This window comes from Candoia aspera, chromosome 1 (genome assembly GCF_035149785.1).
Source record: "Candoia aspera isolate rCanAsp1 chromosome 1, rCanAsp1.hap2, whole genome shotgun sequence".
Lineage (NCBI taxonomy): Eukaryota > Metazoa > Chordata > Lepidosauria > Squamata > Boidae > Candoia > Candoia aspera.
The window spans coordinates 232,096,863-232,124,050 of record NC_086153.1 but is presented as its reverse complement, the minus strand read 5'-3'; the positions used below and the strand labels follow the sequence as shown (position 1 = coordinate 232,124,050).

At 46.0% G+C, this 27,188-nt stretch overlaps 1 protein-coding gene across 1 annotated transcript; it reads left to right on the top strand.

Annotated features, from left to right (window-relative positions):
- The first annotated feature begins 9,659 nt into the window (after positions 1 to 9,659).
- CBLIF (cobalamin binding intrinsic factor) lies at positions 9,660 to 18,819 on the top strand. Its single transcript, XM_063289138.1, has 9 exons — positions 9,660 to 9,805; positions 10,724 to 10,900; positions 12,503 to 12,646; positions 14,062 to 14,217; positions 14,638 to 14,819; positions 14,916 to 15,102; positions 16,478 to 16,613; positions 17,013 to 17,131; positions 18,647 to 18,819. Exons 1-9 carry the CDS (start codon positions 9,730 to 9,732, stop codon positions 18,706 to 18,708), a joined length of 1,239 nt encoding a protein of 412 aa, XP_063145208.1. The 5' UTR covers positions 9,660 to 9,729; the 3' UTR covers positions 18,709 to 18,819.
- The last annotated feature ends 8,369 nt before the right edge of the window (positions 18,820 to 27,188 follow it).

Below are 27,188 nucleotides of genomic sequence, written 5' to 3'. Positions count from 1 at the left end.
AAGCTGATCAACTACCCCCCCACCGCAAGACGGACTGTAGGATTGACCTGCTGCCCGATGTCCCCTTACCTAGGCCGAAGATTTACTCGATGACTCCGAAGGAGATGACAACCCTCCGGGAGTTCATCGACAAAAACCTAGAGAGGGGATTCATAGAGCCAGTATGCTCACCGGTCGGAGCGCCCGTCTTATTCCGGGAGAAAAAAGACGGCACCCTACGGCTCTGCACCGACTACCGGGGCCTCAACGCAGCTTCCCTATCCAATAAATACCCCTTACCCCTCGTGAAAGACATGCTCGCCCACCTGTCCACGGGCAGAGTATTCTCCAAGCTGGACCTTCGCGAGGCGTACTACCGAATCCGAATCAGGGAGGGGGACGAATGGAAAACTGCGTTCAACTGCCCCCTAGGCGCCTTTCAGTACAAAGTGCTGCCATTCGGACTAGCAGGGGCCCCGGGGGTGTTCATGCAGCTCATCAATGAGGTTCTGCATGAACACCTGTTCAAAGGGGTCCTGGTCTACATAGACGACGTCCTTATCTACTCCAAAACGCACGAGGAACACGTAACCCTAGTCAGACAAGTCCTCGATAAGCTAAAAAGGGCGAAACTCTGTGCCAAACCCTCAAAGTGCAAATTCCATAAAGCACGCCTAGACTACCTGGGGTACCGAATCTCCGGGGAAGGCATAGAGATGGACCCCGCAAAAGTCGAGGCGGTGGTGAATTGGGAACGCCCCCGTAACAGGCGCCAACTCCAGAGCTTCCTCGGCTTCGCGAATTTTTACAGGTCATTCGCACGGGGGTTCGCGGAGATAGCCCTCCCCCTAACAGACCTCCTCAAAACTAAAGGGGTGGGGGACACACGACGCACCAAGAACCCGGGGACAGTACTAAATTGGACTCCCGCGTGCCAAACTGCTTTCAACAGGCTGAAAGCGCTGTTCACCACGGAGCCAATCCTTGCGCACCCGGACCCAGAACGGCCGTTCGTGGTCCAAGCCGACGCCTCAGACTTCTCCCTGGGGGCCATCCTACTCCAAAAGGACCCGACAGGAGTCCTGAAACCATGCGCCTACCTGTCGAGGAAATTCTCTGAGACAGAAAGGTGCTGGCACGTCTGGGAGAAGGAAGCCTTCGCAGTAAAATCGGCGCTGGAAACATGGAGGCACCTACTGGAAGGAGCCACCCAACCATTCGAGGTCTGGACAGACCACTGGAACCTCGAGGCCCTCCGGACGCCCAGACGCCTCAGCCCAAAACAGGTCAGATGGGCCCAATTCTTCAGCCGCTTCAACTTCCAGCTGAAGTTCATGCCGGGTAAAAAGAACTTCCTGGCTGACGCCCTCTCCCGACTGCCCCAAGACGAGGAGCCCGCCCCAGACATGATCGGGACGGTCCTATCCGCTTCCCAGCTGGGGATGGCTGTGACCACCCGGAGCGGTGCTCGGAGGCAGCCCAACCCCACGGCGCAACCGACGGCGGGGCAACCAGTGACCAGACGGCGCCAACCGCAACTGCCAGGGGGGATACGCGCGGACCTCACCGCCGCCCTCAAAACCGACCCTTGGCTACTAGCAAACCCCGACAAGGTGACGATGGCACAGGACCTGGCATGGGGGGAAGGCAGAATATATGTCCCGGACTCGCAACGCCAGGCGATCTTGCACAGATCCCACGACACCAAACAAGCGGGACACTTCGGGTTCCTAAAGACCCTGCACCTAACACGACGTCAATTCTGGTGGCCCGCGCTGAGACAGGACGTGAAAGCCTACGTAGCGTCCTGCCCGACATGCACCAGGGCCAAACGGGCACCAGGTAAGCCCCCGGGACTTCTACAAACGGTGGCGGAGCCCTCCCGCCCATGGGAGGAAATCTCCATGGATTTCATAGTGGATCTCCCACCCAGCCAGAAGAAAACGGCCATTTGGGTGGTGAAAGACTACTTTTCGAAACAGGCCCACTTCATCCCCTGCTCATCGGTCCCATCCGCCCAGCAACTAGCCAAACTCTTCCTTATACACGTGTACAGGTTACACGGATGTCCCGCACGCGTGGTGACCGACAGGGGCACACAATTCACCTCGAAATTCTGGCGGGCCTTCCTAAAGCTGACGGGGACCCAACAAGCCCTATCCACGGCCTGGCACCCCCAGATGGACGGAGCCACAGAGATCCTCAATGCCACCCTAGAACAATTCATACGCTCATACACCAACTACCACCAAGACGACTGGGTCGAACTGCTCCCGTTTGCAGAAGTCGCATATAATAACGCCGTCCACACGAGCATGGGGAAAACCCCGTTCGAAGTAGTCTCGGGGCGCGACTTCGTACCCATACCAGAGCTACCACAACCCCCGGGACCCCAAGTGGACGCTAGTGACTGGGGATGGAAGATTGCGGAATCGTGGCCAATAATCACGGCAGCGCTGAAGGAAGCACAGGCGGCCTACAAAGAGCAGGCCGACAAGCACCGGCGCCAGCAACCGACGTTCCAGGCAGGGGATATGGTCTACCTATCCACCAAATTCCTGAAGTCACCTCAACCCTCGAAAAAACTGGGGCCTAAGTATATCGGGCCGCTTCGAGTAACACAGATAGTGAACCCGGTGGCAATACGCCTGGACCTGCAGCACAATCTACGGAGACTCCACCCGGTATTTCACACCAGCCTCCTGAAACCTGCAACCACCTCTCGATGGCACCCGAGCACGCCACTGCCCTCCCCAGTGATGATCGACGGCCAACAACATTTTGAAGTAAGAGACATACTCGACTCTCGCCGTCAACGGGGAACACTACACTACTTAGTAAGGTGGAAACACTTCCCCCACCCAGAATGGGTGGCGGCGCAACACGTCAAGGCGCCAGACCTGACCCGGGCATTCCACCGGACGTACCCCGACAAGCCAAAGGGGCGACAAGCCGAACCGGCCCCTGAACACCCTTTTCCCCGCGGGCCCCCCCCCACCCGCCACGCCCCAAAGGGAAAGGGCCCCCCAAGCCCGCGACTTGGGTAGACCTCCCCCCCCCGGGACTCACCCTCCCCGCCCCGGGCCCACGAGGGAGTGACAATTGGTCACCAGTGCATGCCTGGGGGCAACGCCCAGGATGCACACATAACAATGACAACGCACTTGCGAAAAGATAAGGTTCCTACCTGGAGCTGAAAAGCACCCGACCAGCCACACCTCTTTCCTCGACGAACTGAGCCAAACAAGCAGGGTGTGGCCGGGGCATGCGCACGCCCAGGGTGTGGTCGGGGCATGCGCACTTCGAACACACCCTAAAGATGGACACGAGGGAGAAGGCAGAACAAAGGGAGGGGCGAAAACACTCCGGCGGGAAATTTAAAAAAAACAAAAACAATTTTTGACAGCTCTCCTGGTGAAAAACCGGAAGGCCGGGGGGGGGCACTATTCGGACAGGGGGCAGTATGTCATGAGTGCCGTTGAGCTGAAGACATCAGCACAACGGCACACATGACAATAACGAGGAAGCAGAGGAAGGGACTCAAGATAAGCATAGCACGCACAACAACAGACACAGACCCTGGGCGGATGATTCAGCCATCAGGACACAAAAGAGGAAGAAGGAAAGACAAAGACTAGGCGGATCACGAGGCACACCCAAGCTGTTAGCAAAAGCGCAACGGAGATCGCCCAGCTGACAGCAATCACCAGCTGAAGGAGGAAACCGATTAGGGGCAATCCCGGGGCACCAGCTGGGGCCCCGCAACCCTTCACCTACCGGCACAAACGTATGCAGGACAAAGGGGGGATGACGCAACCCAAGGTGAGGGGGCGCTGACCGGCGCGGGGTATTTAAACCCTGCACCGGCGCGCTCCCTTAACTCTCAGTTTTTTCGCGACTAGCTCTACGTTTGAATAAACCTGAACCTGCTCTTCTCTGAATCAGCGTCTGTGTTTTACTCAGCGGTAGGCAGCGCATGACACCTAATTAAGGGGTCATCCAAGCAAGACTTGTTTATTGATCTGAAAGGACACTGAACCTAGCAAAATGCCCAGAACTCAAAAACCATTGGGTTTTCTTTTTAAATCTGCACCAGATTCCCCCCCCCCCATTTATTTCTTGGTCAGGTGTCCTAATAAATAAACTTTCTCCCCATTCCCAGCATTGGTGAGCTGGGTGGTTGCTATTTGAGCACATTGAAGGAAGAAAGCTAACTCTCCCCTTACATCAAGAAATGCACACCAGCAGCAAGACAGCTTTAATCCCCATTAAAATAGTTTTGGATTAAACTTGTAATTTATCAGATATTTAATAACAGGAAACATCTTGTAATAAACATTTAAACCTGTTCCTCTGTGGGCTTAGTGCAGTACACACCAAAAACAAACAACCAAAATGGCTAGTTAAAGATTAATCCTTCCACCTTTTCTTTCCATTTCTCCCAGTTGCATTCCCTCCCTGTATTTACCTGAGGCATTCTGAGTAGAAACACCAGTGATTAAAAGCAATAAAGCCCATATTCTTAGATGGTTCTCCATCATTCACAGCAACTACTCAAGAATTCTCTCAGGTGGGAACCGAGTGCTAGGCCCTCCCACTGGCTTCATTTATAGCGCATGCAATACTCAGGTGCCTTGGCTTCTGCCAATGAGACTGTGTAATCCATTTCCTTACCTAAATGAAGTAGCCGTTTCTTCCACTCTGAGAGAATTCAGAAGTGATATGCTTCATTCTCAGGCTGGGTTCACACCCCGTTCTAGGATAAAACACAGGCTGCTGACTTCTTAATTCACATAGTATAGCCTGTCATAGCAGTTCCACCATGTTGTGCAAATCCCCAAGCCAGGGCATTTTGGAGCCAGGAACAGAATTTGTAACCACGATTTATTGCTGGTTACGCATTCTGGTTTCCATTAATCCAAAAGGGCAGCTACTCTGAATTCAGCAATTAAGTATGCTAGATAGACTGAAGTACATAGAATGTTGTTATGAGACATTGTAAGTGGACTCATAAACTGAACTAATAGTTTCTTTGGTTTTGGGTTCGTGTGATGTGTAAACCCAGCAGTTGTGGTTTGTTCAGCAGACCATGGATAAAACAAACCCTGCCATTTTCACTATGCATTACAAGAAATAAAATGTTGCGAGACATAAAGGACCAGAATTTGAACCTGAGGAAAAAGAGTGGAAGTGCAGAGGAGGAGAAAAAGCAAGGAAGCCACCTAACAATCCATTAAGATAAGAAAATCTGGAATAGCGGCTATCAAAGATAAGAACCACCATGCAATAGGTCGCAGAGCGGTCAATGAAAGGCTGAGGTGACATGAAAGAAATGCCTGGCAGGTGCTGCTGCCAAAGGATAAAAGAACAAGCTGTGCAGGCCTCTCTTGGAAGACCCTCAGTCTGCACACAACTATCAATTATGGAGCACTCCGGTCTTGCTTTGTAGCAGGCGAGTATGAATGTGTGTATCTGTGCTGCATGTAATGCTCAAACAGTTGTAATTAATAAAGCTTTTGTAAAATAACAGAGACTCTCAGGATGCTGCGAGTTCACTTGAGTATTTCATTATTGTTTAAGATCCTTGACTTCTGTATCTCCATTGAAAGCATGTGCGTGACTCCACTAATAAATTCATACCACCAGCAGCAGCAGCTTATGTACTACTAAGTCTCAGCTGAACCAACCTAGCCATAAGTGCATTAGGTAGGTCACAAAGGAGGTGACTTGCACATGTCTCTCACCTGGGAGCTTGAAAGAGGGAAAGAATGAGAGAACTATTAATGGGGGAACTTATAACACATATTCAGTGAAATTTATTTGCAAACAAGCATCCACGCATTTCAACTGGATGCTGTGCGGCTATAAACACTGGGCCATCAAACAAGGATTCCTTTCCTTACAATACTGCCAGCAGAATAATCCAGTGCTATCGGCAGTTCTCATAGACCACAGCAACTCCATTGGGAGACAACAGCCAATGGGCTACAGAAAAAAGCTGACCAGGGACTGGACAGGAGGGGACACACCCACATCAGCCTAGAACGGCCCATAAGCACTGTTCTGATCCCACCCATGAGAGGTCACCTCCCTTGTACTATGTGCAGAGGTGTTAATGGGAACAGCCCTTTTTCTGGGTTAAGTATTTAAAAGGACTTTGGGTTCTGGTGTTAGCCCTGTCCTCTCTTGCTCTGCTGATCTTTGAAATTTGCCAGTGAGAGAGCACCTCAGCCTGCAATTCCTTATCCTACCTGAGTGTCATCATTCCGAAGCTTCAGTGGCAAGACAAAAGAACATGAGGCATCAGTTTCTTTTCCAAAGAACTCTTAAAGGTTCATCAAGACATTTACACTAAGGATGACATCCAGCTCGGCTTCTGTTGCCTTCCCTGTGGAATTATAATGCAGGGAAACTTGGATCAAACATGGCAAAAAAACCCTCTGCCTTCCCTTAGTCTGTAGAAACCCGGCGTTGGCACAATCCCAAGATGATTAAATGAAAGTCAGCAGAGCTTCTTGCTTCTCCCCATTGCATGTATTGTTACTTTGGAATAAACAGGCGTAGGGAAGGACAGAGGTGTTCCTCTGTCTTTTGCTTGTTCTTCAGACAGCCCTGAGAGACATCTCTCCCTCCCGCTTCGATGCAGAAGAACAGGTGACAGCTGCCCTCGCATGGTATACTTACCAGTGGCTAACTGGACCTTAGTTTATTCAATTAACTCAGTTTTCTGCAGTTATATGACACCTTGAACCCTGAACTAACCACAGGGGCTGGGTCAGGGTTGTGCAAACACAGCTGGCGTCAGGAGACAAGCATTGCCACATAGGACCAGTCTTTCCTTCTTCAAAACCTTGCTCTCTACAGCTGTTAGGGAATGAAATCTGGTCCCCTGGAAAGAATCAGTTCCAAGGGACATTTAAGGAAGATTAAGGAACCTCTTCAGTGCCTCGTTAGCTTCTGTCGATCAGTACAGAACTGATCCTTCCTCCTGTTTTATGTACAAAACAGGAGGAAGGGTGGTTAGTCTTGAGAGGCATTGGAGCTCCCCAAAAGGAAATTTAAATAGATTGTCTATAGTTAACAAAGAAATCCTTTCCCTGCACTTTTATCTTGGGAGAAGGAAGTCATGGAGAGCATCCGCAAATTAGGAGGACATTTCCTCTCCTGTCTCTGGAGGACTCTGTAGGTTGACTTTGTGTTGCCCAATGTCCAAGGTGAACATTCCTTTTCAAGAAGAATACGACATTTCTGAACACTTGGGCAGGCCCTGGCAACAACTCCTTCACTGCCCAGAGTCACTTGGTTGAGATGGGCGGCTATAGAAATTAACCAAAGAAACAAAGAAAGACACAAACTGGCCTGGGTGGTCTTTCACCTTGTATCACCTGTTTGGGACTCCAAGGGAGCAATGTGCACGAGCCTTAAGTGAGGAGGTTTGCTCAACGGCATCTGAGTAACAGGTCTCCTGTTCCCCAGAGAGCAAGATTTTTATCTGCCGGAAAAGTTCCAAACCTCTGTAGGGCAACAATGCTTTCTTGAGTCCATTTTCTAATCAAAGAGCTCTTTCCTTCTCTGACTTGGTTCACGCAACATGCTAACCACCCAGAGTCCCCCTTTTCAGAGAGATAGGCAGTAATAGAAATTTGAAAAATCAATGAAATAAATAAATAAATGAAAACCACATTATCCCACCCACACTTCTGGCCTATTGAGGAATGATATGCCCTGGGAAGTATCTTCAGAGCATTTCGACATTCATGCTTGTAACTCTAACATTATAAAGCTTGAATGAACCTTTACTCACCTGCTCTAAACCAGAGTTGTTCTTAGTTGTATTGGAACTGAAGCAGTCTTTTTTGTTATGGATACAATCTGTGGTGCTTTTTGTCACAGTGGTGTAGTCAAATGGCCTCACATGGCTGCAATCAGCCCAGAATCTATAAGCTGTGTGAACGTGGCACCTCCCCTCCAGTTCCTGGTATAGTCTTCCAGACCCATTCTGCTTTTCGCAGTAGGAGGATCTGATTCTTTCAAACTATGTTCTCTCCCCTACGTGCACAGAGAGATGTGGAGGAATTGCACAGTGAACTTGGGGAGGGAGGGGGAGTTGTTGTTTTTTTATAGTATGGCATAGCAGTTTGGTGTTTATGCTGCTTTTTCTTGCTGAGAAATCCTTGTGAGGTCCAGCAGCCAGATGTGTAGACTATTTAGCTGTGACAAGTCATGTTGCCCAGGGTGCACCACAAGGAGGCTAGTCTACATTGCACCGAGTTGGGCTGAGAGAAAGTGACTGGCCCAAGTTCACGCAGCCGGCTTTCATGCCTAAGGCGGGACTAGAACTCACAGACTCCTGGTTTCTAGCCCAGCACCTTAACCACTAGACCAAACTGGCTCTCTAGGGGAGAGACACCCTCCTTTTATTTGTAAGCTAAAAGGCAAGTTCCTTTTCAACACATTTTAGTATTTTTGTGGAATAGTGCTAAAATTGTGTCCAAAGAACCCCAATTATCAGATAGCTGATAGTTAGCTTGCTTTGAATGCACCTGCACAAAACAGTTGTGCACCTGTGGCTGCAATAAAGGTGCTATTGGCACTGTTATGTAGGATTTTTATACCTTGCATTTGTTTGGTGAAATTAGAAAATTTCATTAGAGAACAGCTTTAGAAGCTGCTCAGGTCTAGAGTGTACGATACCAGCAGAGTTAGACTAACTTTAAATATATGCACAGTGCCTTTCCTTCACTTTGTAATCAGAGGAATTGGCACAAAAGCTCCATCTAAGCTTTGACACCTGCAGATACGGAGTTGGGAAAGCCTTTGATCCTCCAGAGAGCTGAGCTCAAGAGGAGTAGGTTGCATTTCTGCAACTGTGGTCTGCTTAGATCACTCAGTTCTGATGAGGCTTCTGGTATCTGCATGACATTGCTATAATAATTGTTGTCACATTGTGTTTTTTCCACATGGTTCTACTCCACCCCTCCTTGCAGATACACTAGCATTTTTAAACAGAACTGAACAGCCTTATTTTTCACGTATGATTATTTATAGCAATAGTATATGTTTAATAGGCATGGTTTTGGCATATGCAGTGACATATGGGTGGTGGTGAAGGGCTAGGAGGAGCTCTATTACATCTCTCCTATTTCTCTAGCATAGCATAGCATAGCATAGCATAGCATAGCATAGCACAGCACTTTCTTTAGCCTTTTTGAGCATGGACCGTGATGGAAGATTCAGTGCTATTTTTCCTGGACAAGAAAGCTTGGAGGGACAGGTCCCGTTAGGCTTAATTCCCTCTTTTCATCTCAACCCAACTTCTCTTCTGTGGCATCTATCCCTCCCTAGCCATTAACATGTGCCACATGCATGACTCAGCAAATGCTTTCTTAGAAAATGGCTGTTCTCTCAGAGGTGGTGTGCAACAGCTTGCCAAGCTATGCAGTACCCTTCCTTCTGCTAATCTGCACACCTGCCCCACCAATTTCTCTGAAAGGATTTGTTCTTTGGCATCCCCTTGCCAAACTGGTTCAGACCCAATGTTGAGGAAAGTGAGATAAGCAAAGGAAAGTCAACAGTGCTAGAAACGAAGTGGCTATTCGGAGGTGAAAGGTTGGTAGGTAGGAACCAGAGCTGTCCCAGCAGTCTACATAAAGGAAGACCAAGCAGGTTTTCCCCATTGACTTCCAATATTCTGTCACATCAAGGAAGGCTTTGCCTAAAAGAAAGGACAGCCCCACATCCTAGCCCCAAATGTACGTCTTCACTGTTATCCTGTGCGTGTTCTGCACAGTCACTAATGCGGCTTCCATTTCTTCAGGAACTTGCTGTAAGTATTTCAGCTCAATAATTTGATGACTAACCTGGCTGAGGGATGATGGGAGTTGTAGTCCAACACATTTGGGGATCTCCAAATTGGGGGGTCACGGTAGTCATGTGGGGGTGGGGTTAACCCTATATTTAAGTGCTATTAGGCCTCTACAAACGATTCAGAAGAGATGCTTTGTAAAGCACCTCTTTGAAGTGTTAAAGCAGCTACGTCCTTTACAAGGCTCATGCAACTGTTTCAAAGGCTGTCCCGGAGTGTCTCCATGTGCACACACAGCCACATTCCTTCACTGACAGCCTCACCGGAAGCGTCTGCACAGCCAAGTGAGACTTGCAAAGAACATGGCTGCTTTAACACTTGGAAAGGAAGTGCTTCATTTGCACTAATGTACTGTGTGAAACATCTCTTTGTGCAGCCCTAGAATAGATGTAAAAATGTCTAATGTTTGTGCACTGTATGAAATATCAATACGTAAGATGTTTAGGTTGGACCACCTTTCCTTCATGGAAGTCGTTTTGTACAAAAAGGTAATTAAAATGTGAAATTACACCAGGTCTGTGACTGCCAATTCCTGTTTTTCATTCATCATTAATGCTGAAGCCCAAAGGCTTCACACAGGCAGGTTCTGCAAAATTTTATTAATAACAGGGTCTATTACATTAATATTAACAACTCAGTTGTATGGCGATAGCACAGATAGATCATTTACAATGTATTTGAGGTAATTGTTGTGTACAGAATTCCTGGTGGGCAAATTTTTTTGGGCAGGCAAAAAAGGAGCAAATGCTACAAAATGTAGAGGAAATATATAATAGAGACCATTCCTGAGGCTGAACAGCAATTCTACGGACAAGCTAAATCAGAGTTCTCTAAGAACAGGTGCTATTCTTGATAAACCTGTGGCTGTCTTGGTTCCAGCTGTCCCCAGCGATCAGCAATGGTTGGTTAGAGGCATCCAGACTCAGCTGGAAAATTGGGCCAGCCTGCAAAGCAAACCTGATCCCAGTGTCCTGATGGCTTTGAACCTGGCTGAGGGCGACAGTCGTAGTGCGATAAAGAAACTGGTGTGGTTGATAAAAGAAACAGCCGGAACAGGTATGATGCCTGAAATGAGAGGCTTCTACGTAAACCTGTTTATTGATTTCTACATAAACCAGTTCAGATCTTTAATTTGTTCCATTTTGTAAAGAGGGGAACATGGAAATAGGATTTCAGCTGTCACTTTTGATAATGGAGTCTAACTTGCTAAGCCTACCTGATTGTGAGAGATATTATGGTTTGTGATTTTTTTGTTTTGTTTTTACTAGTACACCCTAGTTTTGACTAAAATATACCTCCCAAAATTAATTAACACTAAGTAAGGTCAATTTTAATTCTAGAATTGCCACTAAGGTTTTTTTCTTGGTAGTATAATTGGTAGAACTCAAAATGGTGACCTTTTCATCATCACCATGTCTCCACGCACTGAATACTATCCTCAGAATTTGTATCTTACCTTTAAAATAAATTCCCAGACAACACACAGTCTGTTGAATGACATAAACATTTACAATCTGTCCTCTCAGAATAAAATCTCATTAAGTCTAAGAAAACTTGCTCTCAGGTAAGTGCATGTTAAACTGCAGCTTAAAAAACCCCCCAACAGATTAAAAGCAGTAGGTTCCAACTGCTGATCTAAAACAGCAGTTAAGAACTTCATGGCAGAAGCAAAACAGTTTTGGTTAAAAGGCCGAGAAGCATTTTTTTTCCTGGAGCTGACATTCCATTAACCCCTGAGTCTGTATTAATTCAATCATATACACGAATGGTAAAACAGAACAAGAATTATTGTTCTTCCTCATTTTAATGTCTACAGAGTTTCAGCATAAAGATTCAGATCTGTCTGCAGGGTCCAGTTTCTAATTAGGAAATTATGTGAGACTTGAAGAATTTATCTTGTCAGGAGTGGAAGAATTAGTTAAGATTATTAAAGGGAAGTGCTTTGGCATGGGAAATCAACAAAACAGAACTGACCAGACCAACTTATTGAGTTGGCCAAGATAAAAAATCTATGAGCAGAGTGACTCCTTTGCCTCTGTCACCCTCTTTCCTACAGAGTGTGGCATGACTTTCTGGTCAACTGCTACTGGTGGGAAAGGAATGAAAAGAAAACCCTTAATTATTTTTTCTGCCAGCTCCAGAGAAGAGACCTGGCTAGTCTCTGCAGCAAAACAGAATCTTGTGGCTCACCATCTTAAAGACTAATTTCTATTTTTAAAAAGGTCTTTGTATACTGGCTTTCAAGCAGACTCCACAAAGTGGTTTTCATGTAGCTATTAAAATAATTATACAAAAGGTACAATATAACCCCAAACACCTATTTGTCTTGAACTAACTATTGGGACCTGTGCCATAGTTTATGATGGGTCTAGGTTTTGATGGACTAGAGTCTGATGCATTTGACACCAGGAACTCTAGTCCAAACAACCCATCATTGGTTTGTCTTTAAAATATCAGCCAGAAGTTCTGTAATGTCTACAAGGAAGAAGAATCAGATGAGGCTTCCAGTTATATCCCCAGTTTTAAGAAAGCTTTCCCAGATGTATTGGGTTGCAGTTTCTAGACTCCCAGTGAGGATGGGAAAGGGTACTTTATTGCTCCCAAAGGACTGCTTACTCAATCTTTGTGGTCTCTGTCCTTTCTCATCCCTTCTTGCAGAGATGACCTCTGGCAAAGTGGCCCTTAATGTCCTAGCTCTTCGGTCCTCCTGTCAGGATCCCACTGATGTCAGCATACCAGAAAAACATGTCAACCTGGTCCAAGTCCTTGAGAAGAAAACAAAGGAAGAGATTCAGAATATTGGTAAGAAGACAAATGGGCATTAGATTCCTGCCTATCACTCAGATGACAAGATAATAAGAATTTGGATGATTAATGCATGGATCTGATTCTCTGTGCTGTTCCCGACCTCTGCATTGCAAGGATGGTACTAGGCTGAATTGAAATTGCAATTCCCCTTTTACAAATGTCACCTACGGAATTCACTGGTTTTGCTCCAAGTGGTTCCAAGATCAACATAAAGCTAGCACGCATCTGGCCATCTCAGTACAGACATACTCAGTTTGTGCTATAGTTGCTCTCTTAGCCAGGCTGGCAATTAATCTGTTCTTTGTCCCTGTTATAAGTAAGATTTTTTCTTCTACATTTGAAAGGCTAGTGCAACTTTAGTTGGCTACAAACATCCTTAAAACTGGAGTTAGGACAACTTTTCCACAGAAAAGTTGAATCTAGTTTCCTCCCTATTTCACAATGCAAATGACAACTGAATCGATCTGTTCTCAGAATACTGATCCCGATGTTAATTCTGATCCCCATGTATATTTATTCTGCTAAATCTATATTGGTTTTATAACATCACACGTCAGCACTGTGTACAACGCATACTAAAAACAGCAAAACTTTTGCAAGGTCTCTCTGAATGGTGATGTGGCACAGATATACTTTTGGGGAAGATTCACCTTAGTTCAAGCTGAAAACACAATTACAGTAGTCTTCTGTGCTAGAGAGAGTGGAACTCATAAAGCACAAGATCTAGTTCAGCAATTCGCTATCTGTATCTCTGCATCCTGAGTTTCCAACTCACATCAGAGTCTCCAAGCATGATCTACAGTATATCAAACAGACACTTTTCACAAAAAGTCAGTATTGCGTGGTAAGTAGTGTTATAAACTATGCCTAGATGTCATCTAGACTCTTTTTTAGATATTCTCCCTACGGAATTATAAACTCTCATGAAGCAGAAAAATTGGACTACATTTGCTGCTCCTTCTCATCATTTTCCCATCATTTGTGCCTACTGCTATCCAAATGTTAGAGGGGAAAATCTGGAGCTACAAACTCAATCATTGCCCATACACTAGCTACAGTATGTGGACACCTTCCAGATGTGGAGACTTCGATTCTGATGTAGCTGGGGAACTCTGGAACTGATGTCTATAGATCTGGAAAATGCTAGTTGAGGAAAGGTTATTTTGCATGACTTAGAATCCTGCATCTCAGGGTTATAAATTGCACTGGGATCCTACAGAGTCACATCAGGTTACCGATTTCAGATCTCCTCCTCCTCCTCCTCCTCCTCCTCCTCCTCCAAAAAGGCTTTAACAGGACTTTTCTATTTCTCCTATGTTTTGAACTCAACTTCCAAGCAGTAATGGGCTGAGGGTAGATGTCTGCTGTGACCAGACAGGGAATAACTGATAAACATGTTTACCTTTCAGATACTAGTGGGACGCCCAAGACAACCTACTACCAATTGGCTCTAGATACTTTGGCTCTGTGTGTGGAAAGAAGTCCAGAACTTGGAACGGCTGCCATCCACCTTGCCCAGGCAGCCCTGGATGATAAATTCAAATTCCAGGGTCGTTTCTCTGTAGGTAAGATAATGCTTCACACACACACAAACAGACATAGACACAGAGAGAGAGAGGGAGAGAGGGATGATTTTGAGTAAGATTTAAACTACCTTTTTACTCTGAGCTTCCAAGGACCTCAGGATAGCCCTCCTAATGTTACCCTGTAAAGATCCTGGGAAGTAGGCTGGACCGAGAGATGACGACTGGGGCACTTGTGAGCTTCATGGTGCCCAAGTGACTGATAAGCTAGGGATCCCTGTTATCCATTACTCTATCCACCATGACAATTTGTAACAAACAGCCCTTTTCAATTTGGCCTGCTTCTCTCTGATATCTGCTTGCCCAGCACTTACACCAAAGAGACCCTTCACTTTTCCGAGCCTGGCAAACACTCCTGACTTTCCTTTCACTGGGCAATCCCTTGTCCTATGTGATTCACAGATACTGGTGCCATGGCAAGTCTGGCACTGGTCTGCATGTATGAAGGAAGGATCTCATCTCAGCAGAGGAAACTAACAGGAACTATACAAGATGCCTTGGCCCGGATCACAAAGCAAATCCTTAATGAAGAGTGGAACAACGGCATCCTTGGAAACATCTATAGCACTGGCCTCGCCATGCAGGTACATCTGACCTTTCATTTGGAAGGGAAGAGAATCCAGGAATCTGGTCTTCATCTCTCCAAGTCCTCCTGAGCATCTCTCTCTTGTGGATTCCAGGCTCTCAATGTCACTTCTGAGTTCCAATCTGCTGGTGAATGGAACTGCCCAAAGACCCTCAAAGAAGTGCTGCGGGAGGTCACTGAGGGAGCCTTTAGCAGTCCAGTTGCTGCTGCTCAGATCCTGCCTTCTCTGGTGGGCAAAACCTACTTGGACGTGAGGGGCATCACCTGTACCTCTCAGACTGGTAAGGCAGCTTCTTCAGTGGGAAGAAACTCCTCTGGCATCTCCTCTATTCTCTGCAGGAGAGAAAAACAGGAATTTTGGCTAGTGAGATAGAAGCAAGGCCTAAAAGGGCCTGTGTCAGCACCTGATCATTCGAGCATTCACACAATCACAATCAGGAGGCTGGGATTCCTTTAACTGTTTTAATGAAGTGTAATGAACGGTACAGAAGGCAAGCTGCGAATAAAGATGTCCCGCTCAAACCTAACTTAAAAACTACATTCCCTTAGTTAGTCCCCTTTCCCATGAAACCATGTCACCCCCCCCTCCCATCGAGATGGTATTCCTGGCATATCTCAACCCCGTGTCCTTGATGTCCTCCATATCCATAATAAACCACTTCACACTCCAACTTCACACGCGACACGGATTCCATTCCTTGGAGAAGGAAATGATGGTAGATGCTCCGATAAGGGTTTTTGTAAAACCTTTGATCGGGGGATCTGACAGCCTGCATCGTAGATCCACTTTCCTCCATCAGCACATTTCCACACCAGGAAAAGCTACAGCTTTTCAGTTATTGATTATTCTGGAGATCTTAGATACACAACAGCTATTCTGGAAGAAAGGGAACGCTGGAAGTAGAGGTGGAGGTGACAGTGCTGTTCCCAGGTAATATTTATGTCATCTGAATGCATTTGGAATATTTCCCTGGAGACAGCCACAATCAGATGAGCTACACAAGGACAAGCATTTTTTAGCCACACATTAAACATGTATTTATTTGATGATTCCCAATGTTGCAGGAAGCAGGATTGGAACACTGTAATGCCATTGGATGGGTTTGGGCCACAATTTTCAGCACTGCAGTTGGGGGAGTTTATTTTTCTTCAGAATAGATGTGTTATGCTTACCAGAAAGTTAATGCACTAATTTAGTGTCTTATGACATTAGGAACAATCACACAACCTTCCACAAAATTATGCTGCCAAAGCTTGGTGATTTTTCATCTAATATGAAAGTTTCTGGGATCCACAAAACAAAGGGGATGCTGTGGGTTGCCTATGGATTGCTCATCCTGGAATGATCCATTTAACTCAGAGTTATGGATCTGCAGCTTCTACTTAATGGATCATCCATAATGATGAAAGAAAATTGCAACCCCTAGCATCACTCACCCCTGTCAGGCTGGCCAGGGTTGGTGCTGGGAGCTGTAGCATTGTGATTCTGGAGAGCCCTAAGTTATAACATCTTTACATGCATGCCAATTTTTGCTACCAAGCCTCAGCTCATGTCATTGGCTCTCCCCCATCTCAGCTGGGCAAGTCCAGGACTGCCATTAGATATTAAGCATGTAATGAGTTATTTCACCTGCCTTCTCCTCTCTTTCCTTGCAGTAACAGTGCATTATACTGTAATCAATGAGCTAAAAGAACCTCATTTCACGTATTCCATAACTGTGCAAGTGCCAAAGGATTCTGTGCTGCTCGCTGTCTTGGAAGCTGCTAAACAGACTAATGCAAGTGAATTCAGGTAAGTAGACTCCTGGTAGAATAATTAATAATTAATAAATTAATAATTATAGATGCTGACTCTGACATTTTGGGGAGGTCATTCAACCCAGGATGTGAACTACAAGATCTTTCTAAATTACCAACTTGAGAAAGAATGCAACTTTAAAGTTCTACCAATGTATTTTAAACCCTACTTCCTGGCTTTGGGGTTGAAGGCTGGATATATTTCAACATTTCGTTTTTATGAACTATTTTCACCTATAGCTTTCCTGATCTTTTCTTTTTCTTTCCCCTTTTTCTTGCATGTGTGGGTGTGTGTCTGTGTGATATTCCCCTTAAATTACTATGATATAATTCACCACTTCCTTAATTCGTCCTCCCTTCTTGCTACTTTTGTAATGAGCTTGGCATCTTGCAGCTTTGAAACAGAGGAGACATCTTGGGGCCCCATGGTCACCTCTATCCACGGCCTCCAAGCCAGCACCAATGAAAAGACCTACTGGCAGTTCCTCCGTGGCAAAACACCCCTTGAACAAGGTATATCATCCTGGGAAGAAGGAAACCGCTGAGCCCTGAAAAGATGTAACGTAGTTCTCCACATAACTGCAGCCTTTGTCTCCTATGTTAATTATGATTAATGTGTTAATGAATATGCAGCTATAGGAGAATAATAATCAACAAGACCAAAAAGAATAGGTTGATGCCTGTTCAGATGGTAAAGTCTTCAAGCTGAGCTCAACTCCTCATGACTTCATGAATATATCCATGTAGTTTTCGCAGCTGCAGCACAGAAACGATGTGTCATTGCCTTCTTCTGGAATGTGTTGCCAGCTTCCCAGACTAGCCTAGGGCCCTGGCATGTCCCAGAAGTATCCTATCCAGAGACTAATCAGCCTTGACCCTGCTTAGCTTTTGAGCCCAGACAAGATTTGCCAGGTGCTGCAACCAGCTGAGAGCCTGTTCAAAGGCACAATTCCCAAAGGGCAAGGAGCACAGAGGAAACATAATATGCAGATATTACTTATTTACCCTAGTGACTGATGTGCAAGTCAAGAAAAATCAAGGCTACTGTCTTGTTAATCAATTTAGCTGAAGTTAGAGCTGAAATGTTGTTCCCCAGAAAAAGAAGGAAGTCAAGGAGGAGGTTGAGGGGTGCAATAGCAAGGTGAAGTGAAGATTCAAAGGAAATAGAGGGAACCTTGAAGATTGAGAAGACTAACTGGGATAATGAATGGTTGCCTAACCATTATCCAGTGATGTTCAGTGATATGTATGCATAAAGGTGGCACGTGCTACATTATAGAACAGGGTTTCTCAACCAGGGTTCCACAAGAGGTAACTAGGGGTTTCCTTCGAGATCGTGATTTATTTTAAAAATTATTTCAAGTTCAGGCAACTTTACATTAAAGAGGTAAGTTTCATTCTTTATTTAAGAACATTGTTAATGCATATATATATATAGGCCTACACATGAACACACTTTATCAAATATAATAATATTGTTGTTTCTGGCTTATATTTGAGCCTGAATGTGCAGGGGTTCCCCAAGGCCTGAAAAATATTTCAAGGGTTCCTCCAGGGTCAAAAAGTTGAGAAAGGCTGTTATAGAGGATAGGACTATTCAGTGCTTTAGATCTGATTCTAAAAAGCTGCTTCAGGGGACTTGGAAGTGAGAATGTAGCCCTTGTTTGCTCCTCTTTAAAGCAGCTGTGTCTCTGGCTGGCCTCACATGGCAGCTGCAGCATAGGCATCCTTTGGGGGCACGGGGCAAAGTGTGCTCATGACATCATGCCCAAACCCTATGACTTATGAATTTGCGTGTGGATCAGGGTGCAAGTATGAAAGGGTGGGGTTTGCACTGTGATTTTACTGTACGCATATCATCCTTTTTCATCATTATGGCTGGCTATGACCATTCATGGAGAGCAGCTGAGTATCTGCATATATCTAACATAAAACTGGCTTTCAAACATCTGCACATATTAAGGCTTATAAAATATCAAATCTAGGGAGCACTATCCACTTTTCAACATCACCTTTTTATGCTTGCAGGTGTTGGCAGCTACAAACCAAGAGATAATGAGCATATTGTGGCCATCTTCAGTAGATACTGAACTATCACCTACAATATAACATAGGACTAAGTTTCAAGCATGCTTTGTATCAGAGGATCCCCCTTTCAGACAAAAAGCTATGGCAGGATGACAATAAAAATGCTGATTTGATGTGTGCTATGTAGTGTATGTTTCAAATGGTTTAATAATTGAATGCCTAAATCAGTAATCAGTAAAACACTGATCTCTTTCACATTCACAAAAGAAAATCATTACAAGATACTTTGAAAAGGACTGATGATTTTTTTATCACGTTGCCAGCAATATATTCAGCGTAGGGAAAGAAAAGATAGACATGCAAAATGCTGATAGATAGAAAGACAGACAGATCCAAAGGCTAGCTGTGGGCTGAAACATCATCAAAATAAATGGGCAGAGACTTGCTGATAGAAAACGGCTTTCACTTTTTAACTCTGGTCTTCAAATGCACCCTGTCTTTTTTAACAGCTGTTTAAACAGAAGATTGCCCTCCAAAGCGAGAGACAAGGCACCTTATTTAATCAGCCAGTTTGATGCTGCCCCATCTCAAAAGAATTACAATATACTAAAAATAAAACCAACTACAAACCAACAGAAAAAATAAAACCAACTACAAACCAACAGAAAAAAGAAATTACCCCTAACGCTCTGTAGCACCTGTCCGTGGCACTCCCCCAACCCCCAACTGTCCTTGCCTGAGACTCCCACCTCTTCCCACTTAAAGACCTGCACGGTCCTGGTGTTACAACCACAACCAGGATTGCCGTCACTAAGTGATGTGGTCATGTGACATCATGCTTTATGACTGCATCGCTTAGTGTCGGAAGTTCCAGTCCCAACTGCCATCATAATCTGAGGACTACCTGTATCCAGCTGTTGTTGTTTATTTGTTCAGTCGCTTCCAACTCTTCGTGACTTCATGGACCAGCCCACGCCAGAGCTTCCTGTCGGTTGTTGCCACCCCCAGCTCCCCCAGGGACGAGTCCGTCACCTCTAGAATATCATCCATCCACCTTGCCCGTGGTCGGCCCCTCTTCCTTTTGCCTTCCACTCAGCATCTTCTCCAGGGTGTCCTGTCTTCTCATTATGTGGCCAAAGTATTTCAGTTTGGCCTTTAATATCATTCCCTCCAGTGAGCAGTCTGGCTTAATTTCCTGGAGGATGGACTGGTTTGATCTTCTTGCAGTCCAAGGCACTCTCAGAATTTTCCTCCAACACCACAGTTCAAAAGCATCTATCCTCCTTCTCTCAGCCTTTCTTATGGTCCAGCTCTCACAGCCATATGTTACTACTGGGAATACCATTGCTTTAACTATGTGGACCTTTGTTGTCAGTGTGATGTCTCTGCTCTTGACTATTTTATCGAGATTTGTCATTGCTCTTCTTCCAAGGATTAAACATCTTCTGAATTCTTGACTGCAGTCAGCATCTGCAGTAATCTTTGTACCTAGAAATACAAAGTCTTTCACTGCTTCTACATTTTCTCCCTCTATTTGCCAGTTATCATTCAAGCTGGTTGCCATAATCTTGGTTTTTTTGAGGTTTAACTGCAAGCCAGCTTTTGCACTTTCTTCTTTCACCTTCATCATAAGGCTCCTCAGTTCCTCTTCGCTCTCAGCCATCAAAGTGGTATCATCTGCATATCTGAGATTGTGTATCCAGCTATAAGAATTAATAAGACCAGAAACAATAGGTGGAAACTTGTAATTATCTTGTAAATGAGGCTTGGCAGGGTTGGGGAGGCATGATTTCCCTGCTTTATTCATCTCCAGATGATGTGAAAGGTGAAAGGTGAAAAGTCCCCTGTGCAAGCACCGAGTCATGTCTGACCCTTTGGGGGAATACAGCTTTTGTGACATTTTCTTGGCAGACTATATCAGGGTGGTCTGCCATTGCCTTCCCCAGTCGTCACCTTCCCCAGCAAGCTGGGTGCTGATTTTACTGACCTCAGAAGGATGGAAGGCTGAGTCGACCTGAGCCAGCTCCCCAAGAATCCAGCTTCTGCTGGGATCGGACTCGGGTCATGGGGAGAGTTTTTGGTTGCAATACTGCCGCCTACCACTCTGCGCCACATGAGGCTCTTCCGGATGACAACACTATTGTTATGTTCACCGTTCCGGTGTTTCTGCATCGTAACGGTTCACTTGCCATGGTGCTGATACGTGTCCTGGCTGGGAAGCTGCTGCTGCGAGCCTTGTGCTAAAGACGTGCTGATCTGTGCCAGGAGGAATGTGTTTAGACCATCTCTGAAATGTCAAGGTCTCTTTGCCCGTTGAGCAGCAGAGCTCGTTAGGAGCACCTGGGAATGTGGGGTGAACTGTATGTGAGGGAGGGGCTGGGCTGCTCTTTGTAAAGATGGTATTTAGTTTGAGTTTAGGCGCGCTTTTCTCATTCTCAGCTTTTTACCTGTTTGCACCCTTTTCTAAATAAACTCAGAACCTGAATTGTCATTTTGAGTCTGAGAGTTTTATTGGAATTAAGGCAACCATCACATAAAGCTGAGAATCATTTTCCAAACCAACCTCGCTGCTCTTTACCAGAAAATTTTCTTGTGAAAGAGGATCCAGCGATGGCTGAAGGGGGAGAGGATACTACAGAGTTCGAGGAACAGGCAGAACAACCTCCAGAGTTGACGTTCACGAGCAGGGACCCGAGCCCTGTCCCTGCCCAAGCAACCTCTCAGTCGGGGGACTCCTATTCTACAGCAGGATCAAAGAAACCCCCACAGGATGATGGGGCGGGACAGGAGCAATTTCTATGGGATGCGCTGGTGGACCCTCAGCCTGGGCCATCCCGCTCTACATGGAAGCTCCGCTGGCCAGACACTCTGCTGGGGGTGCCCCCAGAGGTGTCAAGGAGCCCTCCGCAGGAGGGACCGGGGCTGGAGGACTCCGCCACGCCAGACCGAATTAGGGTCCTGGAATCCAAGATCGAATCCATGGAACACGTCTTGCGCTCCATGTCGGCTGCATTTGGGGATCTTGTAAGAATCGTCAAAGGTCCCGGGGCGATGCGGCCACCTAGCCTCCCGCCTTCCCCCTCACAGGCTCAGGGAGGGAGCACCCCACCACGGAGCTTGTCAGCAGGTCTGCGGGGATCCACTCCCATAGGGGTGGCTCCAAGGCAGCCATCCAGTGGAGTTCAACAGATTGGGGGAACCCCCCGGGACTTCCTGGTAAAGTTTGATGGTGACCCCACTAACCTGTCCTTCTTTCTCACCAATGCCGTCAGCTTCATGAGACGGCATGGCCACCTCTTCCCTTCGGAGGAAGAGAAGATAGCGGCGGTGGCCACGAAATTGAAAGGCAGAGCTGCTGACTGGTATGTCCAGCTGTTGGAAATTGGGGCTCCAGCCCTGGCCTCATTCGATGCCTTTTTGGCTGCCTTGAAGCGCTACTTTGAAGATCCCTTGGCTAAAGAAAGGGCTAAGGACGCGCTTAAAGCACTTGTGCAGGGGCAAGAGCCTGTTGCTGACTATGCACTGGAATTCAAAGTTTTGGCAGGCAAGGTTCCCGAATGGTCCGAGGTCACCTTGATTGATCGCTTTAAGGATGGCCTCAATCGCGAAGTCTTGCGTTGGGCTCTTGGGCGAGATGATCCCAACTCATTGCATGATTGGATCTGCCTCGCTGGTAAAGCAGAACATGCCCAGCGCACCTTCATGATGGCCACAAGAGAGGACAAGCCTGTCACCTCTGGCTGTGCTCCGGTTCTGCCATCTACCTCAAGATGGGATACGGAGAAGCAGCACCGCTTTGTCCGGGGGCAATGCATCACCTGTGGGAAGCCAGGTCACCGGGCTGTTGACTGCCCCAAGACTAAGGCGGCAGAACGTCCCGCGAAAATGCTTCAGAAGCCAACCAAGAAAGCCGTCAACCCTACTCATCGGGTGACAGGAGTGCTGGCTACTGCGGACGACGAAGATGTCGACACCCCAGGAGAAGAATTAGACGCTTTGGAGCAGTTGGCGGGAAACGCTTTCCACCTGTCTTAACCGGCGCCGTGGGGCAGGTGGTACAATCCAGGCGCAACTCTAACATGGTGAGTGCTGATTACCCTATTCTTGCTGTCAAAATTGACTTGGGCTTTCAGGAGAAATCTGTTGAGGTCTGGGCTTTACTGGACTCCGGCTGTTCTAGGTGCTTGATCCATCCTGATTTAGTCAAGGCATTGGATTTACCCTGCTTCCCCCTCCCAAAGCTGCTGCTTTTTCAGCAGCTTGATGGCTCTACTGCAGGGGGGGGCGGCGGCGACCCAATTCACGGGGGAAGTCGCATTGCGCATGGGATCCCACTTCGAACTTATCCAGTTCATAGTGACCCCTGTGGGGAATCCTTTGGTGGTGTTAGGGATCCCATGGTTCGCTTCCCATAACCCCTACATCAATTGGCGCTCCCGCTCCATTACCTTTGAGGATGGCTTCTATCAAGCTCCTCTTCTGGGACGTGCCATGCCTCCAACGGCAGGGCGAGCAGAGATTGTGGCTTCCCTCCCTTCCCCGTCCCCCTTGGAAGGTCTTCCAGCCATGTACTCGGACTTTGCTGATGTTTTTGGGGAAGAGGAGGCTGACCAGTTATCCCCCCATCGCAAAACTGACTGTTCCATTGAACTTCTTCCTGGCGTTCCCTTGCCGAAGCCAAAGATTTACCCTATGACTTAAAAGGAACTCTCCACGTTGCGGGAGTTCATTGACAAGAACCTCGCTCAAGGCTTCATTGAACCGGCGAATTCGCCGGTCGGAGCACCCATTTTGTTTTGGGAAAAGAAGGATGGCAGCCTAAGACTTTGCATGGACTACCGCGGATTAAATTCCGCCTCCCTTTCCAACAAGTACCCTCTGCCTCTCGTCAAAGACATGCTCTCACATCTGTCTACAGGCAGAGTTTTCTCAAAGTTGGATCTTCGCGAAGCCTACTACCGCGTTCGCATTTGGGAGGGGGATGAATGGAAAACTGCTTTTAATTGCCCATTGGGTTCTTTCCAATATAAGGTTCTCCCGTTTGGTTTGGCAGGGGCTCCGGGTGTGTTTATGCAACTGATCAATGAAGTTCTACATGACCACTTGTTTAAAGGTGTGTTGGTGTATTTGGATGATGTTCTCATTTACACTAAATCCTTAAGGGAGCACGAACGACTTCTGAAACAGGTTCTTACCAAACTTAGAAACGCCAAGCTTTATGCTAAGCTGTCTAAATGTGAGTTTCACAAGTCTCGCTTGGATTACCTTGGTTACAGGATTTCAGCTAAGGGCATTGAAATGGATCCTGTCAAAATTCAAGCGGTGCTTTCTTGGGAACGCCCCAGAACCCAGCGCCAGCTTCAAAGTTTCCTGGGATTTGCCAATTTTTACAGATCCTTTGTTAGGGGGTTCGCTGAAATTGCTCTGCCCCTCACTGATTTGTTATGGACTAAAGGGGTGGGGGAGGCCCACAAGGTTAAGAACCCGGGGGCCATGCTCAATTGGACTCCTGCATGTCAGGCTGCTTTTGATCAACTTAAGGTTTTTTTTACTGAGGAGCCCATCCTCTCCCACCCTGACCCAGATCTTCCTTTCGTCGTTCAGGTAGACGCTTCTGACTTCTCAATTGGGGCTGTTTTGTTGCAGAAAGATTCTGCTGGGGTTTTGAAACCCTGTGCTTATCTGTCCCGTAAATTTTCGGAGATGGAAAGGCGTTGGCATGTTTGGGAAAAGGAGGCTGCTGCTGCGAGCCTTGTGCTAAAGACGTGCTGATCTGTGCCAGGAGGAATGTGTTTAGACCATCTCTGAAATGTCAAGGTCTCTTTGCCCGTTGAGCAGCAGAGCTCGTTAGGAGCACCTGGGAATGTGGGGTGAACTGTATGTGAGGGAGGGGCTGGGCTGCTCTTTGTAAAGATGCTATTTAGTTTGAGTTTAGGCGCGCTTTTCTCATTCTCAGCTTTTTACCTGTTTGCACCCTTTTCTAAATAAACTCAGAACCTGAATTGTCATTTTGAGTCTGAGAGTTTTATTGGAATTAAGGCAACCATCACAACTACTTCCAAATGGATCTTTTAATGTACAGCAGTTTCACAATTCATCTGGATGACATTTTAACGCAGAAATAATGTCTAAGTACAGTATACATCTTCAAAGTCATTAGAATTCACTCTCAGAGGTTTTGTGGATAGTGGCTTTAATATCAGCAGTAATACTTCTTGGAGCCTCCCCTGAACATCCAAGTCACCACAAATTCCCATACAGGTATTTTGCATACCTTGTTGGTATATTGTTTTCTGCTACAGAAGTTAATGTTACCATGGTAATTGAGTACTTCCTTAAGTATCGGCAGGGTGAAGAGGTCGAACTTAATTGTCCTCAGTTTGGGTGTTAAAAGCTGCATTGCCTGGGGGAGGTACTTGCCTAGACGTGTTTTAGTTTCTGTTTCCTTCTTTCTACACAGCCTCTCTTCCCGGTGCTGAGTGCGTGTGAATGCACAGCTTGTAAAATATGTTTTTGTGCTTTCTGTACATACATTTATTTTTATAGAAATGCCTGGTGAGTGTGATTTTTCTGATCTCTCGGGCCAAATGCTTTCCAGCAATCTCTGACATACCTCACATGCATCTCTTTATTATTTCAGTGTTATTTTTAAATATCAAAATACTATGTAGAAATGAGCCTCCATATTGACTCTGATTGTCTTTTGCCTTTTGTTTTCAGAGAGCAGAAACATTTTCCTGTTTATATTCAGGATGGCAACTTATTTGTAAATGAACATGTTTATTACATATTACAAATTACTCCTGACAAAACTACATTTGAGCAGAGGAAACAAAACAAAAACTCACAGCACTGTAGCAGACATTCAAAGATTTTTCTTCACATTGCAATTTTCTAATCCTGTTTTTCCTGTCAGCAACATTTCATTGCATATAGAAGCTTCGTTCATTGTAACAAAACATTGGAGTATCAATATTATGACACTCTATTTCTAAAATTCAAAACATTGTCTGCATGTTTATAATTATTGTTTCACCTGAGCACCTTTCATCTGAGGTGAGGTAAACAGAGAAACTGAGATGGGCATATAAAACATGTAGAAGGCTGACTACACCCCATTTATCAGTGCAAGTGATAAAACGTTGAACAGGATTATGCTGTGTAGACAGTACAGTGCAATTCTCCAAGCAAGATAATAATACAAAGGCATACATTGTAACTCCCCTGTTTGGCCACCACTTTTCCAACTTCTTACCTTAGGGTGCTTCCAGAAGGATGGCTCCCACCACTCACATCTCAAAGGCATTATGGCATAAAAGCTAATGGATGAGAGAAGACAATTGCGCAAAAGGCTCATCTGGAAGCATCTCAAAACATCTTAAGAGTGAAAGAACAGATGCACTAAGAACCCACCATCCCTTGCGCTGTTGCAAATGCACTTTTCTGGCTAGAGAAATTCCTGCCTTAGATGAAGCCTGGAGCAAGGTCAAATGGAGAATCATGATGTATAATACAGCACCCCACACCTCTGCTACAACAAACTCACACCCACCTTTCACCACCTCAAAATATTTTTATCACATACTTGTGGCCTCACCTAAGGGCACTCACACTTTCATACTGAGATGATCCACCCACCATGGTGTTGATGGGAAGATTCAATAATATCCTCTACCAAAAGTGTGTACGTATACCAAAATTGAGGCAGTTGCACATTTTTCTGAAATGCCTTATTCATTACCCTCAGAGGCTGGAGTTAAACTTTCTCCTGATCAGAAACTATCCAGATGTGTACTTCCTACTAAACAACAGGACATTTCTGGAGAGGTGGCCAAATGTTGTACCATACCAATGGTGGTCAGAAATTGCTGGATCTGAACATAATCTCAGGTGCGGCACTTTGAAAAGGTCTTTATCCTGATCATTTTGTATTTTAACTTTATTTTTTTCTCTGTAGTCTATGACTGCCCTCTCTTTAACAAATAAATAAAATAAGAACCCACCATCTGCCAGATGAATTTACCCCTATGTAAACCTGGGCAACTCCAAATTAAACAGCCTCTTTCCCAGACGGGAGCGGTGGGACGAAGAGGATCCTGTAGGTTTTATTTTTTAAAGATAATATCCGTAATATCAACAGACAGCAGTACTGTACTCTCCGCTGTGTGATGTTGATATCTGTGGATATTTAAGATAAAAGATGATTTGCTGCCACAAACTTAGGCTGTTCCCACACAGCATGGTTACTTTCTTGACCCTCTTATCTGCCGTGATAAGAGGGTCAAGGTAAATTGCCTTGGTATATAAAAAATATTCAGGAAATACTCGATGAATCAGTATTCCCGTTCCCAGCAGCCCCGTCTTCCCCGCCACGACGGCACCACAGCAGCGGCTAACGCGCATACCTTTCCCGGAACCAAGATGTCGCAGCGCTTGTTTCCTTGGTACATGCATTGAGTTCTTCCTACCGGAAGTGTTGCTGCCCGGGTGGACTAGATCCGCGCCTTTCGCAGTACAGCAAAGGGGTGGTTGTAGCTCTCTT

Coding starts and splice junctions, on each gene's coding strand:
- CBLIF (XM_063289138.1), top strand. CDS start 9,730: ATGTACGTCTTCACTGTTATCCTGTGCGTGTTCTGCACAGTCACTAAT. Junction 16,614..17,012: donor ACTAATGCAAGTGAATTCAG/GTAAGTAGACTC, acceptor GGCATCTTGCAG/CTTTGAAACAGAGGAGACAT. Junction 17,132..18,646: donor CAAAACACCCCTTGAACAAG/GTATATCATCCT, acceptor TTATGCTTGCAG/GTGTTGGCAGCTACAAACCA.